This window comes from Patagioenas fasciata, chromosome 2 (assembly GCF_037038585.1).
Source record: "Patagioenas fasciata isolate bPatFas1 chromosome 2, bPatFas1.hap1, whole genome shotgun sequence".
Lineage (NCBI taxonomy): Eukaryota > Metazoa > Chordata > Aves > Columbiformes > Columbidae > Patagioenas > Patagioenas fasciata.
In genome coordinates this window covers 131817347-131836883 of record NC_092521.1, presented here as the reverse complement: position 1 = coordinate 131836883, position 19537 = coordinate 131817347, and the positions used below count along the sequence as shown (strand labels likewise).

General features: G+C 41.4%; 2 protein-coding genes across 7 annotated transcripts in view; one reads left to right on the top strand and one right to left on the bottom strand.

Annotated features, from left to right (window-relative positions):
* Positions 1 to 3813, top strand: part of GALNT15 (polypeptide N-acetylgalactosaminyltransferase 15) — a 28716-nt gene extending 24903 nt beyond the window's left edge. For 2 of the 3 annotated variants that reach the window (XM_071804978.1, XM_065830131.2), the window contains exon 11: positions 9 to 3813. In XM_071804978.1, coding sequence (XP_071661079.1) covers positions 9 to 155 — 147 coding nt within the window. In that variant the 3' untranslated portion in view covers positions 156 to 3813. The remainder of the gene's footprint in view (positions 1 to 8) is intronic. The other variant, XR_010650847.2, reaches the window with a different exon arrangement.
* On the bottom strand, positions 1439 to 19527 carry DPH3 (diphthamide biosynthesis 3). Of its 4 annotated transcripts, XR_011737719.1 has the most exons (5): positions 19371 to 19527; positions 19131 to 19205; positions 14413 to 14514; positions 9096 to 9356; positions 1439 to 1950 (listed from the first exon to the last, which is right to left on the bottom strand). XR_011737719.1 is itself a non-coding variant. In XM_071804987.1 (4 exons), exons 1-3 carry the CDS (start codon positions 19476 to 19478, stop codon positions 14419 to 14421), a joined length of 279 nt encoding a protein of 92 aa, XP_071661088.1. In that variant the 5' UTR covers positions 19479 to 19527; the 3' UTR covers positions 1439 to 1950; positions 14413 to 14418. The 4 variants fall into 4 exon arrangements, 3 of the variants coding, with proteins under 3 accessions (XP_071661088.1, XP_065686204.1, XP_065686208.1); XM_071804987.1 differs by lacking the exon at positions 9096 to 9356; XM_065830132.2 differs by lacking the exons at positions 1439 to 1950; positions 9096 to 9356 and adding an exon at positions 10396 to 12138.
* Between the last annotated feature and the right edge of the window lie 10 nt (positions 19528 to 19537).

The following is a 19537-nucleotide window of genomic DNA, read 5'->3' as shown; positions in this document are numbered from 1 at the left end:
TGTTGTAGAATGGAATGATTGTCCATGTCCTTTCTGGCAAATGCATAGAGGCATCGAAGAGTGATGATGAGAAGGACTTGTTTTTATGTGTATGTAATAAGAATGCAAATCAGGTGTGGCAATTCGAACATTCCCATGTGCTACGTCAGAGATGACCGACAGGTCTCTGTGGAGGTCAAGTCTCCAAAATTTAACATTACTTCTGTTTGGGATTTAAGATACGTTTCCTGCATGGACATGAAAGATCTGTGTTTGCTGTAGCATGCAGGCAAGTTAGGAAGGTCACTCCTTTGAAAGCCTGGCTCATATAGTTGCCACCAGTTCCTGGCTTTATTCAGTTCTAGCTAAAAATTCTATTTATTCTGTGAAGCGGGGAATAAAGATACTGTGAGCGTCAATAGATTCTCAACTCTGCTATTGCAGAAGACAGTTGTTTGCCCTTTGAAGGAAACATGGAAAATTGTTTGGCAGACAGCTTGTCTTTAGCATATTCTGTGACTTCTGAGGATACAGGAAAACAAATATTTGTGAAACTTTTGAAAATGCAAGAGGAAGACAGCCAGATCAGGATTAGCAGTGAGCCTTGTTTTACAGTGCACTTGACTCATAGAAAACAAAATAGGTTTTTTTATGCATAAAAGTTGTAGATGTGTAATGTGTAATAGCTAAAATTTTGTTTCCAACTAGCCTGAGCCAAATTCCTACCCTCTATGAGTTTGCACAGGGCATAAATTAGCACTTATTTAGGCACTAACTGCTCTAATTGACTTGGAATACCAACAGTCCTCAGGGTCTGGTGCATCCTTCCTTAAATCCTTCATTCACAGTCTAATTTGGATCAGAAAATGAGACTGAATTATTAACAACTTTGTTTTAGCTGTAATGAAATTTAAGAACAACTCTTCAGGAAACTTTTGCAGAGTATGAAAGATTGAATTAGATGAGAGGGAAGAATAACAGAGTCAGTGGCATCCATTTGCTCTGATAAAGCTATGGGATGAGTTCATTATTATTCCAGTGACAAAAGTGCTGTCTGAAAAGAGCAAAGTAAGGCAAATGTCAGGTTTCAACAGGGGCTACCTAGAAAGAAAATACTGATGCCCACTTCCACTTCCTTGCTGCCTCCTGTGCTGAGTGAGTCTTTCACACTGTCAGATATAGCCAAGATCTTCTAGATTCTTGCTCCAAGCTGATCCTCGAAAGACAGTAACATAAAAGCTGCTTCTGCAGAGCCTGTGTGCCCACTGACCTCCCACCTTTCACAGAAGTGAAGGAGAGTTCCTGCAAGGTAATGAGGATGGTCTCATACCATATGCACCAGCAAAGCTCAATTTTGGAGTTAAAACCAATAATGATGGCACTTTCCAGGAACCTTCTAAGAAAGAACAAAGATTTGGGAGTCTTCCCACATCAGCACCACACCTGATTATATTATGAATCAGTCATAATCATATGTATTTATTAAAACAGAAGGGCATCATTAATGAAATTTAATTTAGTTTTGAGATTTTCAAAAGACAGAAAATCGCTTTCTTCTGTAAAATATACAGTACATTATTTGAACTTTAAACGAAGGAAGGAATAACAGGATATTCTGCTCAGAGCCTTCCTGTTACTTGCTCTTGGTAGATCATAATAAATTGTCCCAAGCATATGAAACTGGTTACAACAGAAGATGTGAACAGCACTCTGCGTTGTGTTGTCCAAAGCATTTCTCAGTGTGGTCTCTGTTTGCTTTGAGTGCTACAGATACCACACCATGTTCAAGCCTCACTCCAGTCACCATAATTACCATTTACTCTTTCTTTGGTAGCATCAGAATCTAATACCATTTGCTGCTGTGTCATTTAAAATTTCCTGTGACATTCTTGAAAATGCTTCAACTTTCAGCTGAAAGGATGGTAGCAACTTCTTCCAGAACACCAAATGATCCCTGACCATTACCCAAATCTAGGGTGAGAAAAGAGAATTTCTAAAATTGCATATAAGCTGAGTGAAATGCTGTTTTAATGACATGTAATTCCTTTATTTTAAACTATAAGTATGCCAGATTTGTTAAATTATGTATTATTTATTATATTTTGGACTCTACACTGGGAATATCATTCCTTCAGCATTTAGCTTAATGTTAAAAAATGTGTATACAAATATGATAATTGATCACAAGTGGGAGTTATCACAAAGATGAAAATATTTTTGTTTTGGAAAGAAAAAATTTGGGATAAAACTGAAGAGATGTGGATGTCCTCATCCTATACTGCTTTTTAACATACTGAAAAAACCCTAGAAAACAAGGTTTGCTGTAAATATATGTACAACAGAAAAATATGTTACATAAAACCTCTTCCAAAAATAAAATGAAAATATATGGTTCAGTACCATTAAAAAAAAAAAAAAGTTATTATACTTGTTGCTTTTAGTAACTGTAAATCCATTTGGTTTTCAAGGGAGCTAAACTCAAGAGCACAGGCCAGAAGGGAACTGCAATGTGGGCCAAAAGGTCTCCATCTGGGGACAGCCAGGGGACGCACATTGTGGGCTGTACCATGGAGCACGCTTCCCTCTGATATAAACATAACCTGTTGTTACACACACACACATAAAGCAAAAACAGACAAACAAAAAAATCCATCCCCTGTTTTCCCTAGCTTCCTTCCAATATGCCTTTTAAATGGAAGGATTGGCTGTACCAATACTGTTTCCTCAATGTGGTCGTTTCCACTTTGGCCCTGTGGTTGGATCCATGGACTAGACCCTTCTCATTGTACAAGGGGGCCAAGAAAGGGTCTCTGCTAATGGTGCTAGTGTGTTTTCTTCATTTTTGCCCATCTTTCACACAACAGTAGCAGACAGTGATGCTTTCAGCATCACAGAATGTGGAATTACTACTTTTAGTTCTGTATTTAGACAGGGATAACATTTCAGTTTCCTCTAATTCCCATTGAGAGGAGAGAAACATTAAGAACAAACATTTTTAACTTTAGTAGCATTTTAACAGAAGTAGAGCCTTGGGCAAGAGCAGAGGAATTCCAACATAACACAAGTAAACATCTTACAGTCTAACTCCACTTGTTTCTTTGACTTTGGCAGCCCAGACATGATGACTGCTTTGAGTCAAACCCACCCATGAAGCTGAGCTACAAGGTCAGATTCAAGAACAGGTCACCTTTCAGTTGACAATGCTTACTAAGTAGCCCGGTTTATTCCTTTTCCAGCTAACTGGAAATGGAAGAACATAAAGGCTTGAAGTATTAATTGACTTCTAAACGTAGATACAGTTGATGCAGTCGGTAATGGGTTGCAGTTTGGGGTTGGTCCTGTCAGGTGAGGTGTCACCAGTAACAAAGAGAAACAGAATGGTGACATTTTTCTTCCAGTGGTAACCTAAAGTTTGAACAGGGGAGAGGTTCGAGCAACCTTTATGCTAAATCCTGTGGCAGAGAAATGTTCAGGGCATTCTCAGTCCATATCCTCCCTTGGACATGCTGATTGAGCTACAATACTCTCTGCTGACTAAAATGCAATAGCTTCGATTACAGATTTCCCCAGGAAGGAATGGGGCTATGCTGAGGAAACCAGAAGAACAGTAGCAGCTCAGATTTTCCTAACAGCTGGAAGGTGACATGTGGGTGGGAGATTTCTATTTCTGCCTTTGTATCTCTTTTTATCTCCAGCAGTTTATTTCAAAAACATACTGGAAGGGAGTAGAAAAGGAGTGTTTTGCAAAAAATTATGACTTCTTGGCTCGAGTTTTTAAGCTACACAAACTGCACCACTTCTGCTCTAAATAAAGTATATCAGTGCACAGAGAAATGTTGTATTTTTATTCCTCTTCATTGTGATATGTTTGGCTAATGCCTGTTTTTCCTTATGCTACAGAACAGCTGGTCTGCAAACAACCCTGTCAAAAGCCTCCGGTGGCAATACCTTTATTTAACTGTCACTTAATGATCTTACAGAAATGTACAGGAGGACCCTGCCTCCGCTAACGTCATAGAGGGGCTTTGATTTCATAGTCCTTTGCCATAATTTCTATCAGTGTCAGTGGAAAGGTCTGAACGGAGGCTACAGAAGGAGCATCCCTGGAAAGCATGACCTCTGGCACACCCCTCAGACAGCTCACGGCTGTTTCTTCACCAGGTGGCTTGGAAGGATGTACTAGAAAAACCATCTGGCTACATGACTTGGGATGGCAGGAATAGCATTTTTGCTGTCTTTCTAGTTGCAAATGGTGAGTTTTTTGTGAAATAGCTTCCCACTTGGGGATTATTATGCATTAGACACATGGGATGGGCTTCACCCCATGGCTGCAGCCTCCTAAACAGTAGTCATAACTAAGCTGATTGTCCAGGCTTCTTCTACTGGTCAGCAAAAAACACGTCCAGAGATAACAAGATGGGTGAATCACTATCTAGAGGTGCTTGCTTTCGCTGCTGATTAGACAGGGAGTCTTAAGGATTAATTTAGATGGCTTCTAAACTGGAGTTAGGCGGAAGGAACATCATCCAAAGGGTACACAGGCTGAAATCCCTTCCAGGAGCCCAACCCCAATGCCCAGCTCTTCAGAGCTTATATCCAGCAGCACGTTGTTTTTCCAGATGGCTTCTTTATTCACAACCTGAGAGACCTCACCGTGTAGGATACTCAATCCAGCAGGATCCAGTCCCAATCAAGTAAGAATTTAAATTTTCAGAAATGTCTCTCTAAGATTTTGAAGATTTTAACTCTAAAATTAATGATACTTATCTATCATTCTGCTGAGTAGGCTAGAAAGCTACAGCAGAATTTCGATGAAACAGAACAGATACAGGTGTCAGGATTGTTGGCAAGGTGGTTCTTTTTAGCTTGAACCTAAGTTACATACAGACCAGCCTGAAGGCTGAATACATTATTCAGTTTCTGCATAGCTACAGAATGACCTCCCTTAAAGTCCATGACTTTCAGTAAAACTATCATGATGTTTATTTACAGTGGTAATTTTATGTTACAAATTGAGAAGAGGGTGAAAGCTATATTTTAAAATTTGCATTGTATAAAACTAATATATTTTTAAATAATCTATACTATTTTTATGGAATTATTCAAAAGGTGACTTCCACAAATCTCCATTCTTTGCCATGTATTTATTAGTCTCTCAGTCATATAGGCTGATAAAAAATACCTAATAATGTCACTTATATATATAAATGAACTTTAAAAGATTACATCCTTTGGTATTACGTTTTTGACAGTATTTTTTCTAAAATTCTAACCTAATATCCTATTAGATGAAAACTGGGGTTGTTTTTACAGTCTTTTTCATCATCTAATGTGACATTTACATGAAAAATTTAATTGTAGATATGAAAGAAAATCAACTGGTACTTTGATGCATCAGTTCATCTCTCAAGATTTAGAACATCAGATATTTATATCTGACTGAGTACAAGCCATTGTGAGGCTGCTTCAAACACAGTGTATTCTGTCAGTCCCTCTTTATACACACGGTTTGGGATTACCGAACAAACCAGAAGTGGTAAAAAACTGTAGCCAAGCCAAAAATGTTCAAAGCAAAATGGTTCTATAGAGAAGTTCATTGCATTAGTGTCTTCTTTTTCTTTCCCTTTTATTAGCACACACTCCCTGCTTTGCCTGCTTAGAAATCAAAAGCCAAGTGAACCAAGAGCTTCATAACCAGAATATCCAGGTGGGTGGATACATAAAACCCATTATGTCCATTAAAAGTAAGCCTCGCAGTAAAATCCTCTTTGGCCAAGTCTATCTAAAACACTGGCTTTTTGTCTTCTTATCTGTTTTACCTATGTGTCACGCTCATCAAAAATTCGTCATCTGTGCAGCCAAGAGCTGCTTTCGCTTACAAATCAGCCAACAAATCGCGCAGCCTGGGAGACCACTCCGTCTGACAGAGCAGCAAGCGCTTCCCGAGTTCGTGCACTTCAGCCGATGGATCACCCGCTGCCACAGGCAGCCCAAACGGCAGCAAGAGCCGCTGCTTCACCGGGGCTCTTTGCCCTCGAGTCCTTTATTTGCAGCAGCAAAGGAAACGCTGATTTCCTAGTGTACCGAAACGCAGTCAGCTTGGGGTGTCTGTGTTGATGCGCACACATGCAACCTCAGGAATGGAGCCTGGTGTTGACGCTAAAGAAATAACTTTAAGTTTTTATATAAACAATGAGCAGTTTCGGCTCCAGTTCTTCCTGTTGGAACAACCTCCAGCGTGCAGCCCGTGACAGCGCTCTTAAGATTCCCCAGTGCCAAGAACAACCCTTAAATCAGTGACAACAGGGGAGGGTGAAACAAAATGGGTCTTGACACTGAAAAATAACTTGATAAGCAAAATAAGTACAAATAGGCCATAATTTGCTAATTACAAGAAAATGTCCATCTTTTCAGAAAAATACAGTCTTTTGTACATTTTAATTCAACATTAGACATTGTAACATGACGCTCCAGCTTGGCAGAGAGTGGTAATTCTGTTTTGCAGAATTTCCAACGTTTCTGAGTTTGGTTCGGTTTCAGTGTGGAACCAGACCCTGTGTTTCCTTCACTGAAGCTGAGGGGGGATTCTTCCCAGAGGCACCATGAGAGGGGTCCCCAAGTTGGGCTGACCATAGTAAGGTGCCAGGCTCTGCTCCCTCGTCAACCCATCATCAGAAAGAACGTTTTCCTCTAGGATGTCTTGCTTTCAACAAGCTGGCAAATTTTGATTTTAAAAAATCGTCTTGCTGGAACTTTCTTTACCAGCTCTAGTGAAACTGTTTATAGCAATTATGCACTACAAAGACTGCAGACTCAGCAGAATGAGGAAAATCGATGTTCAATTTTTAACACAGAGAAAGAATAAATTGGGAAAAGCTGAATTTAATTGCAATTCCCAAGTACATCCATCAGTTTCTTTTTAAAGCACTGGAGCACCGTAGAACAACCCAACAGGGCTACAACTGTAACAGGAGCCTCAGATTTATGTTGAGAATACTGGTTCCTACTGGAACGCCCACGAGGGAAAGCTTTTCCCTATATTTTCATGCATCAGGCCATTTGCTCTCTCTTTGCTCTCCCTGGCACACGGGGGGATTTTTGTCCTTCCCTACATGCAAAAACAAGCTCTGCAGGCGAAAGGATGAAGCAGGAGGTTGCGAATTAAGAACCCAGAACCAAGTCCTGGAAGCAGTTTCAGCTGGTGGGAACTGCCTTGCTGTTCAATATCCCGGCATTTGATTTTCTCCTGGTTTCCCCCAGCATTTCACTTGTCAGGTAGACCTGAGCAGCCTGAGCCCTCCCTCCACAACTCAACCCTCCCTGCTCTAACTTGCATGGCATGACAAATCAATGAGGTGTAAGAAAAGCCTGCCTCACTCCTCAGGGATGCACAAAAATCACTCTGGATTGCAAAGTTCTTCTTTTGGGTCCTACAGTCAGATGCCATTCCTCCAGTCTGCCCAGTGCTGATCCATGCTGTCAGCCAACTCACTGGGTGTTTTGGTGACCCGGGACTCAGGTCCACCTTGTGACAAGCCCTTAGTGTCAAATACAAGGGTACATTGTGCCTCCTTTCCTTATTATTTTTAGGACCCCTAGTGGCAAGGAAAAAAAAAAAAAAAGGTGTTTGGAGAGAAAATCATCTTGGAAAGCTCTTAACATGAAAGTAAGACATGAAATATTAATACCTGTATAGTCATGAACTCCAGCCAGTAAAGGAATGAATGTCGAAATGCCATTTCTTTAATTAACATTCTGGATTTTCTCCAGTAAGAGTTATCTCATCTTCTTCCCTCTTATACAGGACACGGCGAAAGTGTAAACTGAAATGAAGCTCTCTGTTTGCGGAGGGGAGTATGCTTTTTCACTAACCAAAGAAAATTATGGTATGCTGATTTAAACAATAAATAAAAATATATAAAAAGCTATCCTTTCTCCCCTCTGGCACCCCCAAAAACATCCTACTACTCTTTTGAGTGCAAGTTGTTCAAATCCAGGGCTGCTACTGCATAACTCAGTGAAAGACTAAAGACTGCCAGGAAAATATCCAAGACATAAAATACATTTATAGCCACTGGTGATGGTTATTTTCTGCCTGTCAGTAATCTTTTTCGCAAAGAGCTATCCTTAATTATTGATATTTCATTATGGGGTTTCAAGGTGACTCTGTAGATGACAGGTTTAACCCCTAATCTTCTGTTTCTCAATAGGAATACTGTGGGCATGATGAATATTGGAAATGTACAGCAGACCATGAAACTTCATCCCTCCACATAACCCTCATTTTGGCCCCTGACAACAACAAAAAAATGCTGTTTTTTGTCTGTAGCCCTTAGTCAGATCATTCCAGTTGTGCTGGTACCATTATAACCTCCCCACCCTATATGGATTTAGTTCTATCAGGCCAGTGATTTCCCCCTCTGAACTGAGGAGAGTATTAAGCTGCAAAAAGTGCAAGAGTAATTCATACCTGCTCCCGTACTAGATCTCATCGGTGTGATTATATTATTAAAAATTATTTAAAGACATCTGCAAAATAAATAGTAGAATGAATAAAACCCCTAGATGTGGACAAAGCTTACATCCAGCAAGAATACAGGAGAGCTGTATCCTTTTTTCTTGCTTTTTGGCACTAGAAAGGCAGTCCTAATGGAGAACACAGGAGAGCAAAAAACAGCAGAAGTGGCAGGATAGAGGTATTTTCTCAGACAGTGAGAATGTGCAGGTGGTCATTTGTTCTACTGAGACCAGGATTTCTCTTTTTCTGGCTGGACATGGTAGAAATATGCACAAATCTGTATTTGACGTTTCCTCCCTGCCCTATTAGAGAGGTTCATCTCGCTCAGTTGTCTGGTTGCTTTCTGCTGGCCCGGCTATAATGAAAAAAAAAATGATGGAATTTCCATCAGCAAAATAACTATATTGCAAACTATGGACAGTCTTGAAATTGTCACTTCTTGGCAGTCATGAGCAATGAATTACAATATGCTGCATCTGGGGGAAAATACCGGAAAGAGTCTGCATGGTAATGATCTGGATAGTGCAAGAATGAGTGAAAATAAACAGCATTTCACATTGATAAAACACACTCAACAGGTTTAAAATATGACAGTCACCTCAGTAAGAAAGTAGAATGTTAAAACTGAGTAGTTTCAGGTTTTCTGAAAAGGAGGTTTCCTAGCAGCCGTTGTGCTTCCTGGTGTGGATGTAGCTCTTCCAATCTCACTCAGGGATTTTATTCCTCAGTTGGTGTTGCACGACAGGTCAGGAGCACCATGAGTGTGTGTGACACTGTAGGGGTGCAGCCAATGTGGGGGTCACAGCCTGACCTCATGAAGAATCCTGGTTCAGGCTGATTCTAATCAGGTACCTTCCACCTGCAGGGTATCGTAATAGAGAGTGTATAGCTGCTGAACAAAATAAGTGAATAGAAAGAATCCAGCAGTAATGTACAAAAAAAGATAAATCATACTAATTACTCAGTGAGTAAAGTCCCCCAAAAAATTCAGTTTTGGAAGAACCAAAACTACTCACAGATTGATGTCAAGCACCAGCCTGCACGGAGGGATTGTGCAGGGTGGGAAATACCATGCTATTTCAAGTAATTTATTCAAAATGAAATAAATAGTTTCATAAATGCTGAAAAGCTTCAACTGACACTTTTGGACCAAACAGATTTTTATGAATTTAAAATTGCTTCCCCTCTTTCCTATGTATTTTTCAGTTCAGCAAGAGATAATAAATAAACAGAATACAAGCCATGTGTGACCAAGAACAGTCACAGAATGTGCCCTGTGACACTTCTAATACGGGTCTGGTGAGGACAGCATCATTCTCTTAGAAATCAGGGGTTTGTCTGTGGTTCTGCCTTTCCCTGAGCCTCAGCAGCGTCAGACGCGAATGACACCGAAATGCACTTGCCTGGTCTGATCTTTTGGCTGACACGGTGAAGCAGCCATCAGACTGAGTCTGAAATATTTATTAGAGTCATGAAGGGCAGAAAACCCAGAAATGTATTATTTACTGCACATGTCCTTTCTTCTCTGTTCATAGGTAATTCATTTCAATTCTGCCCTTCTGTTGGGTGTAGTGGATCTGAAGTAATGCCCCTAAAGCAGCCTGAGTTACTCCAGATTTAGGCGGCAGCACGGGGTCGCAGGATCTGCCTCACAGCATTTGATGTTAGCAGTGCCTCACAGGCCGCTCTGTGCCTGCGGCTCCGAGTATCCCCAGCCAGTTTAATCTTCACAAGCTGCCCTTGCAAAGCAACCTGCAAATCTGTTTACTGATCTAGCACGATAATTTCTTATTCCTCAGGTTGATTAACCTGTCAGAAATGAATGTCTTTCTTCAGACCTCTATTTTTGCAGGTGCTCGTGGTATAAACGCCTCAACCGTACAAAAAAAATCCCGAACTAGACAAAATGTGCAGACGCTTTATTTGGCATGGAAAGAAACCAAGGACACGGCCCTGCTACGGTTGCAAAAACAAAAAGAGTGAGGGGAATTTGGCCTCCCTCAATGGAAACTCGACATTTGGGTGGCCCCGCTGCAGCCTGTGTGGGGCTGGCAGTCACTGTCTCTGGACGAGGAGCCTGGCTTAACCTGGATCGCTATCAAATCCTCCCTCCGTGCGTTTGGCAGAGGTACTGACAGAAATTGTCTGGCTGAGAAAGCGCAATCAAATCCTGTTAGGCACAATAGCTTGAGAAGGGGGGTCTTATTAGTTTAAAACACTGGGAAAGTTTGACTGTGGTTGTTTGGCGTTTTCTCCAGTTGCTGATTTATTTGACTTTTCCTTCAGTTATGAAAATCCCAGACTTGAAAAAACTATCAAGGAGAAAAAAAGAAAAGTATTTGCAAAGATCAGAGTGGTTTGTAGGGACCAGATTAAATTCTTCCAGCAACAAAGATGATTAAGGGAGTGGAGCATCTCCCTTATGAGGAAAGGCTGAGGGGGCTGGGTCTCTTTAGCTTGGGGGAGACTGAGGGGTGACCTCATTAATGTTTAGAAATATATAAAGGGTGAGTGTCATGAGGATGGAACCAGGCTCTTTTCGGTGACAACCAACGGTAGGACAAGGGGTAATGGGTTCAAACTGGAACAAAAGAGGTTCCACTTAAATTTGAGAAGAAACTTCTTCACAGTGAGGGTAACAGAGCACTGGAACAGGCTGCCCAGGGGGGTTGTGGAGTCTCCTACTCTGGAGAAATTCAAAACTCACCTGGACACCTTCCTGCGTAACCTCATCTAAGTGTTCGTGCTCCAGCAGGGGGATTGGACTAGATGATCTTTTGAGGTCCCTTCCAATCCCTAACATTCTGTGATTCTGTATCTTCTATACATCGTCTCCCACTTCCTGTACATACAGGGAATAACCATGCAGCCCTAATCACTGGGTTACTCACTAGGTTTACCAAGCAAGAAACAAATTCTGAGATTAGTGCCTAAACAAACAGCTGGGGTGGGGAGAAAATCCTCCCTCTCAAAGCAGCGCATCCCCCCAGACTGCCCCACAGCCACGCTCTCTGCGTGCTTACAGAGCGAATCTGTGTGGAAAAGGCTGAGGTGTCAGCCATTGCTCCCACTCACCCTCGCTTCCACAGCAAAATCGCATCACTGGGTGGATAAGCAGCTTGCAGTGGAGATGGAGGGGCCAGGGAAACATATTTTGATGCCCAAGGCACGATGCCAACTTAGTGTGCCGTCACCTGCTCTCCCTTGGGCCTTATGTCAAGGGATATTAAAAATAGAGTCTTAGTTCCAGTTAGCAGCAGGGCTTGAACTTCATGAAGCATCACTGGTGGGGAGCGTGTTTTGCTGCTTGCCATGGCCTTTTCGCAGTCCTACAACAAGGGGTTGCATTTTGTTCATCAGTGCCCCGCTGTGCACCATCCCAGGGCTCGGGAATTTTGCTGTTTGTCTCGACAGGAAACAGATTAACTTCCCAAACCCACAGCTTTTACTTGCCCAAGGAAAGCTCGTGGGTTCTGACCCCAGGCTGTTTGCAAAGCCTGTCAAAAACCATTTGTGTATGGAGATCACAGCAGCAGCAAACATCACAGTTAAGGCTAAAAGGCAATTCTATGCCAAGCTCATTCTAGGTCACTAACTTCCTAAGGGTATTCTTCCAAGAAACAGCTTTATCTTGAGTAGTTCTGCAAGAGGAGAGAGACCATGAGTTACAATTAACCCCTTCTTCAACAGGAAATGCAAGAATTCTTCGCTCTATCACACTCATCACTCACGATTTTTTTTTTCCAGGCCAGTATTAGAAAAGAAAGTTACAATAGAGCATCATTTTGATTGGAAGAGACCCTCAGGATCATCGAGTTCAACCACAACCAAGCACTAAACCCTGTTTTTTATGCCTTTAGCCTTGGCCCCAGCGAGGCAGTGTTTCCCTCAGTGGTGCTCAGAAGTGCATATTGAGCCTTCTGTTCCCTTTAGAGAGGAGTCTCCAGCGAGCACAACCTGCTTTTATTTCCCCCCCACACCTTTTTTTTTTTTTGGTTTGTGGGAGCTATTTTTGATGGAGGATGCAAGGCAGGGTGACCCTGTCACCTCTTGCCACCCCCCTCACTGTTGTAGTTTGGTCCTGCTTGCAAGGCCTCATCAGCAGAGGACTCATTGGACCCTCCTTCTAGGAGGTTAAAGTATTCTACCATAATGAGAGAAAAGGTAGGATAATGTAGGGTTCATATTTTACCTACTTTTTTTCTATACTTAGTTAAACATTTATCTTAAAATCTGCCACAAGCTACAAAGTCAATTCTAATCTGTTACTGAGTGATATAAAATGATAAATTTATGCTGCAGTATACAAGGTTCAGTTGGAGCTCAACTTTCTCGTTATTGTCTGAAAGATAAAATAAATACCAGATGTTTGCATTGGCTTTGCATAGGTACACAATTTCTACAGAAAGCAGCAGCAACAGGCCTATGATCAGAGATACACAGGTATGAGAACTGTTAGGCAGTATCTATTTCAATGTATTAAAAACAAACAAGTAAAAAACCAAACCAAAACAAAACAAACCAAACCACCCAAACAACAACAAAATCAAGCCAAAAATCCCTTGGAAAATGGAATTTCTTCGTAGGGAGTGCAAAATAGCTACTCTTCCTAAGATTACATCATAATGTTCTATTTTGTGTGAATACTGTAGGACTATGCACAAAATATTGTGCTTAAAAAGTGTTGCAGTTATTTAGTGTTCTAGTGGACTGGAATAACTTCTACTTGAAATAAGGAATGTGCCCAAAAGTTGTTTTCTGGCTTGTCCAGAAGGGCTACAACTAAGACTAAAGTAAAAACATTTGCCATGGAGCAGAAAGAGGCTGAAAAAAGCACTAAAGGAGTGACTCGCAGATCAGTGTGTTGCCAGCTCCTGTTGACTGTACCCTCAGTCTTGGATCTTTCCCTAAAGCAAGAGCCTCAGCACCCAAACAACATGATAAGGGTCTTACCTTTGACTTAAAAAATTACCACCACACAACAAAAAACAAAATCTTTGTAGCAAAATGAAAATATGATCCCTAAAAGCTTCAATATGAGAGAATAAAGCCTAAATACTTTTTTACTACTACAATTTTAAGACAAACTTAGGATCTTTGGGGGCCCAACTCATACATTTTGGAAGCTTGGTTTCAAGTAACATCAATGAGTTGACTGAAAATCTGTCAGGGAAGTGACTCTGAGAAGAAAATAGGACACTGAAAGTTACACTGTATTAACCACACAACAACTTAACATACAGAAAATAGGAAAAATATGCTTACTTAACAATATAGATGGGGTAGATATTAATGAATTAATTACTACTCTGTGAATGCAAATTAAGTTACTTTTCCACTAGAAGGAGGAGAGGAGGCATAAAACCATAAAACCCATGGGTTAGTCTAGTTGCTCCCTTCAGAAATGTTTCATAATAATGACCCATGATTTGGTGGTCCTAGAAGTTTCCTTCTCAATTACACATCTGCCAAGACCAATAGCACAGGTATTTTGAATTATTCCCTTGTATCACCATGTACCAGCAGAGCTCCACCTTTCTCTATGAAGACAAAAGACAAAGAACACCAAGAACGGGGGTGGACGCTGAAAGAGAAGACCAATGGCTCACAGGGCTGTTCCTGCCCCAGAGCCCATTGGTGGACACTGTGATCAACCTTATGGCTCAAAAAAAAAATCTACACAGGTAGAACTCTAAAGAACTCTCAGAGACTCCCACTTTCTTCTTTACCTGGTGTGTTGCAGCACCTAACCTAAAGCAGAAAATACCAGTTTGTTGTTGGGAGTTTTCTAGAGAGAGAACTCTTAAAGTAGCTATGGTGACCACCTGCTCAGTGGGGGGATAGCACTGCTGGATGTGGCAGCTCTGCTGATGACCTTCACGCACCACCCATCCTTCAGAGTGAGGTTCTCTCACCTGTGCTCAGCAGCAGGGCAATGGGCATGGCAATCGTTCTCCACAACGTGACAGGAAGCCTCTGCTGGACCGGCGAGTTGCCAAGAACTTTGGAGTGGTGACCTGGTGTGGAAACAGATCAGAACAGTGACAGCAAGGGGTGGGAAGGAGTGATGACAGGTCACTCGAGCCTTTTCCCTCTTGCTCACTCCCTTTTGACCCACTTTCTCCCTGACAGCCTGTGACATTGTGACAGCTGTTTTCCAGTTAGGCACAGATTCTGTCAGGTGTTACCTCTATTATTCACAAGGTTTAACCACTTTCAGGGCTGAGGAGCCCACAGGATCCTCTCTGTCCTTCCTGTCTCCTCCATGCCACAGCTACTATGAAGCAACATTAAGAAATTAATATTTTAATTTACTGTGAAGCAGAATTAAAACTATGTCCCAACTAAATATAAAGCTATCCACAGGAACTGTGCTAGGGTAAAATCATGGCAAACATTCATTACTAACCAAATTATCTTGATAAATCCTATTTGTAAAAACATTTCAATAAGTTTTCAGTGTAACAAATACCTATTCCTACAGTTAGCCTGATCTGAACATTAAGCTGTAATAGAGGTGAGATGGAAATGGGATAGGTGGAAACTCGCTTTCGTAGTAACATAGTTGTCAGTTCACTTTGTTAACTGAAATTTGGAGGTTTATTTGAACAGTATCTGCTTCTTGGTAGATAGGCTTGGTAACCGACATTTTTTATTAAATTAATGTTCTGCAAAGGACGCATTCTTTTTAACTGGTGTTGACAATCACAATTAAAAATCATGATGAAGGGAAGAAATGCCAAGGTATTCACATAAGGGTCCTTTAGGACGTTGTGACCTCCCCAACGTATAAACAAATGGAACAAGTGCAACAGCTAAAAGTGGTGGCCTAATGACCCCAGCTCTTGGAGGTCCAGGGTCCCTGTCACAGCCTTCTGGAACAACTCTTCAGAACTAATAATGTAGGACACTGACATATAGGCACAATGAGCCAAGAGCACATGACCTTCTCAGCAAGTTTCTTTGACATGCAAACAAGAACCCGAGTGCTGGAAGCTGAGCCTCTTCAGTTCAATGAAGAACAAATTATCTTCCATTTCTTCCAGTGAGATTGTGGCAACAGAGTGTATTGCTTGTTTTAGAGTCTTACAGGGGAGTTCAGCAATTTCTCTAGTAAACACCACTTACTCCATTAGTGTTCATGATGCTGTTTTCATCGCATTGGACCCTGGGCAGAGTCAAAGACCTAATCAAATGCATAATCAATCAATCTGCTTGTCAGGTACAAACAGCAAGAAAAAGCCTCCTTTGTGTCCTACACAATTGCCTTTTTAGAAGACAAGTGACCCACTGGTTTCTAAGAATATGTAATACACAAGTAACACGTAAGGGGCCCATGTGCTGCACAAGAGCCTGTGGTGCTGTGAAAAAACTTTGTGACTCAGTTTCTGAAGAGGAACATTTCTGAGAAATTACTCAGATTGCCCAGAACAGCATCTTGGAACTACATAGTATGGAAAAATTTTAAAAAAGCTGTCTGCAACCATGGGAGTCAAAAGCTTCTTACAAGTCAACAAAACACAACAGTGGGCAGCTCTTTGGCATCACTGAGCTTTTATGAAAGGTAAACTCGGTTGCTGCAGAACTCCACTCTCCTCTGCAAAGCTGAACAGAAAGCAACAAACCATTAATGGTTTTTAAACACCTATGATTGCCAAAAGGCCACAGAAGAGAGATATGTAACATCCATCCTTGTTTTGTCTCCTTTTTGGGGGGACAGCAACTACTGCCTTGAGATCCACAAGGCACTGCAATGAGACTGACTTGAGACAAGTTTATGTGGGTAAATGTGGCCACATCCATTTCCAACAAAGTCAGCCACAACACTTCACTGTTACACTGTAAAAATGCTCCAGAGAAGCAAAGATAATGCACACTTCAAGAAAGCTTTGATATATACTATGTAACCAAGTATTTTTAATGTGCATATAAATTGCATTACAGAACTCAGATCCTGTTCTTAATTGATAAGAATATGCTTACCATGAAACCTTAAGCACTGACAGTCCCAACCAATGTAACAAAGTAATAACTTTGCTAAAATTACTGTTAAAAAAGCCATTACCTGTACCTAAGTGGGGAACATGACAGAGAATCACTTCAAAGCTTGCATTAGCACATGCCAAGTAAAATTCAATTGATAAACACTTTTTACAACCATGTAGGAATTCAACCACATGGAGTAAAAATAATTTACTATGCCAGTTTCAAAAGTTTTTATGACAGTGTCTTACCTTCATTATAAAATGAAATACAGTCAAATTACTTCTGTAAAATCTATGCACCTTTAGTGATGCTACACCTGGCAATTTACTTTGATGTAATTACTTCTGTGTACACATTCCCTGGTATTCCATTTGAAACTTACTCAGTTTTACGTAGAAGACTTGTGGAAAAATCCTTAAGATACTTATGTAGTAGAAATTTGAATAGGCGCTTACACAAGGTTCCTGTAAATTTGTTTTGTAGCATTTATTGATAGACTGAAACATTTTTTATTAACTTATCTGAAGAAATTCCAGTATCATTACCACATCAGCAGCAACTCAGCACCTCTGAAAATCATTGTGTTTGGTGCACAAAAAAGAATAAGCAATGAACCACTATAACTACTGGCACAGTTTTAGATCTCTTTATTTAAATAGTCAAAATAAATAGTTGATAAGACACAGTTAACCCAAGTACCACAGGTTTTTTTTTTTTAAGCACAGACATTGCAGGAATATGTGTGCCACCTGCTGGTGTTGAAACGAAAACACTTTGGGTTGTGCATCGTGCATTCAAAACCTCTAACTGAAGGGTATTGTTTTTTCTGCTTTGTGTGTGTGTGATTTTTCTCTTTTTTAATAATTACAATGCTCATCTTCAACATTCACAGAATGCTGTAAGAACAAAAACAGTTAAATGCAAGAATTCAGTAAGACTTGCTTATTTTTAGTGCCTGGAGCAAAATAACTATTTAAATGCTGCACAAGTATTTTAATTTAATAGACATCAAACCCTATTAAAACACATGAATGACCATAATTTTAAATGAATATTTATATGCAGTGACTTGTAATAAGTAGTTTTGGAATCAATATACTTTGAAGTATGTTCTTCCAACTCTTTTCTAAGCTAAAAAGTTCATTTTTATTTATTGAAATGTGTGCATTTCCTATGCAGGAAGTGACAAGAACCTACCAAAGGAAGACTGAAAAATTCAGCAGAATTACTACTACAAATGGCACAAAGAACTGCCGCCCATTTTATATTTGCTACAACAGTCAAATCACAAAGTTGTTGAGAAACTATGGGTAAATTACAATCCACTTCGAGTTCAAGACCATTCGCACATTACTAGCTTTGCTGGCGTAAAAGAAGTTTGACTCCCCTTGTTTCATTTCATACAACACCCAAAGCAGTGTATCACTATTATATCAGAGAGTCATTTGGTAACAGCTACCAAAGCTGCTTCAAAGCTATTGCAGTTTAAAAACAAATTTGCCCCAACTCAGGTGCTGCCCTTGCAGATACAATTACAACTGCAGCGTCTTTGTGCTCACAGTAGTAAAACCAGCACTGGTTCTGCATCTCTTGTTTTTCCCCATATTCAGTATGGGCTGGAAGTATGCAAGCCCACATCCTAGGGGATACTGCATGGTGTCAAAGCTGTAATTCTGTATGGCATCAAGTTGTACAGACTTCTAAATATTAACCCTCAAAATTTCAGCTCTCTGAGCCATCTCACACAGGTACATGTCTGCACATTTCCTGCTCTTCTCCACAGACTAAACCACAGCTAGATAAATGCTGTAATTTTCCATACACTTCTTCTGTATATTGACTTGCTGTCAGTTATGATCACACTCCTTGAGAGTTCTGGAATACATAGGGCAACTTGTATATTTTTAATGGTATAACCCATTTGAACAAAACCCATTCATGTGTTGATGTCCCAGCAAATTCTCATCCAAATTATAAAAACAGACAGATATTGCACTTGTGTCTCACAGCAGCGAGCGCTTCCAGGAGGAGAACCACGTCTCTTTTTGAAGTCACCATTCCCATACTTTCTTATTCTAAAGCAGCAACAGTTCACGATGCATTCATCAGCATTTAATCAATTCCTTGTTTGTCAAAGGTTCTGCAACAACTTCATCACGCATGAACTGTTCCTGAAGACAGCAAGGAGAGTTTTAATTGATTTTCATTGTTTTTGGATCTCCTCTCCCTCAAAAAACACCAAATAACCATTTTGTTTTCTAGCCTCAGTAAAACTGGTATGAAACTATCTCCCAAAACATGAAAGCCATTACATACCTACCAGGTAAGGAAAACTAGGCTGCTAGAGCCATGTATAGGCCTTAACACTGCTGACATTGTTTTGTCTGTGTTCCATCCCCCCTCTCCCCAACAGGTACATTTAAAGCTGAAACACGGCAGGAGGAGATCAGAGAGAGATGAGGCAGGAGCAGCAGTCACAAACAAAACGGCCACGAGCTCCCACAACCCTATCCCATGTTTACCAGGGACCTTTAAAAGCTGCCACCGCACCTTCCTCACAGAATGGCGAACTGGAACTCAGTTCGGCTGACCCACCGCTGCGGACAGCGGGCCGCGACCTGCCCCACAGCCCCTTCCCCGAACCCACCTGGTCGTAAATGACGCGCACGATCAGGGAGCAGCTGGGGCAGGTGGCCACGTCCTCGCCGTTCTCCAGGTCCTCCTGCAACAGCCCCGGGAAAGCAGTCACCGACCCGCCGCCTGTCCCGCCCACAGACGCCCGCGGAGACGGGACCACGGCCTAGCGCTGTCGCGGCCTAACGCCGTTTCCCCTCCGCCTCCCTTCCCTCCGCCTCCCTTCCCTGCGGCCCCACACGGCCGCCGTTACCCGCGTGATGAGAAAGCGGTCCCCACACGGGCAGGGGTAGCTGTAGGTCTCGGTCTCCTCATCGTACTCGAAGTCCTCGATCTCCACCTCATCGTGGAACACCGACATGGCGCCGAGGGGAGGGGTCACGGGGCGGAGGCGGAAGGGACGCAACAGCGCAGGCGCCG

Bases quoted from the DNA above. Each gene is read 5' to 3' on its own strand.
- DPH3 (XM_071804987.1), bottom strand. From the start codon at position 19,478: ATGTCGGTGTTCCACGATGAGGTGGAGATCGAGGACTTCGAGTACGAT. The intron at 19,206-19,370 runs GTAACGGCGGCC...GGGCTGTTGCAG, and splicing joins ACCGCTTTCTCATCACGCGG to GAGGACCTGGAGAACGGCGA. The intron at 14,515-19,130 runs GTGGGTTCGGGG...TTTCCACACCAG, and splicing joins TGCGCGTCATTTACGACCAG to GTCACCACTCCAAAGTTCTT.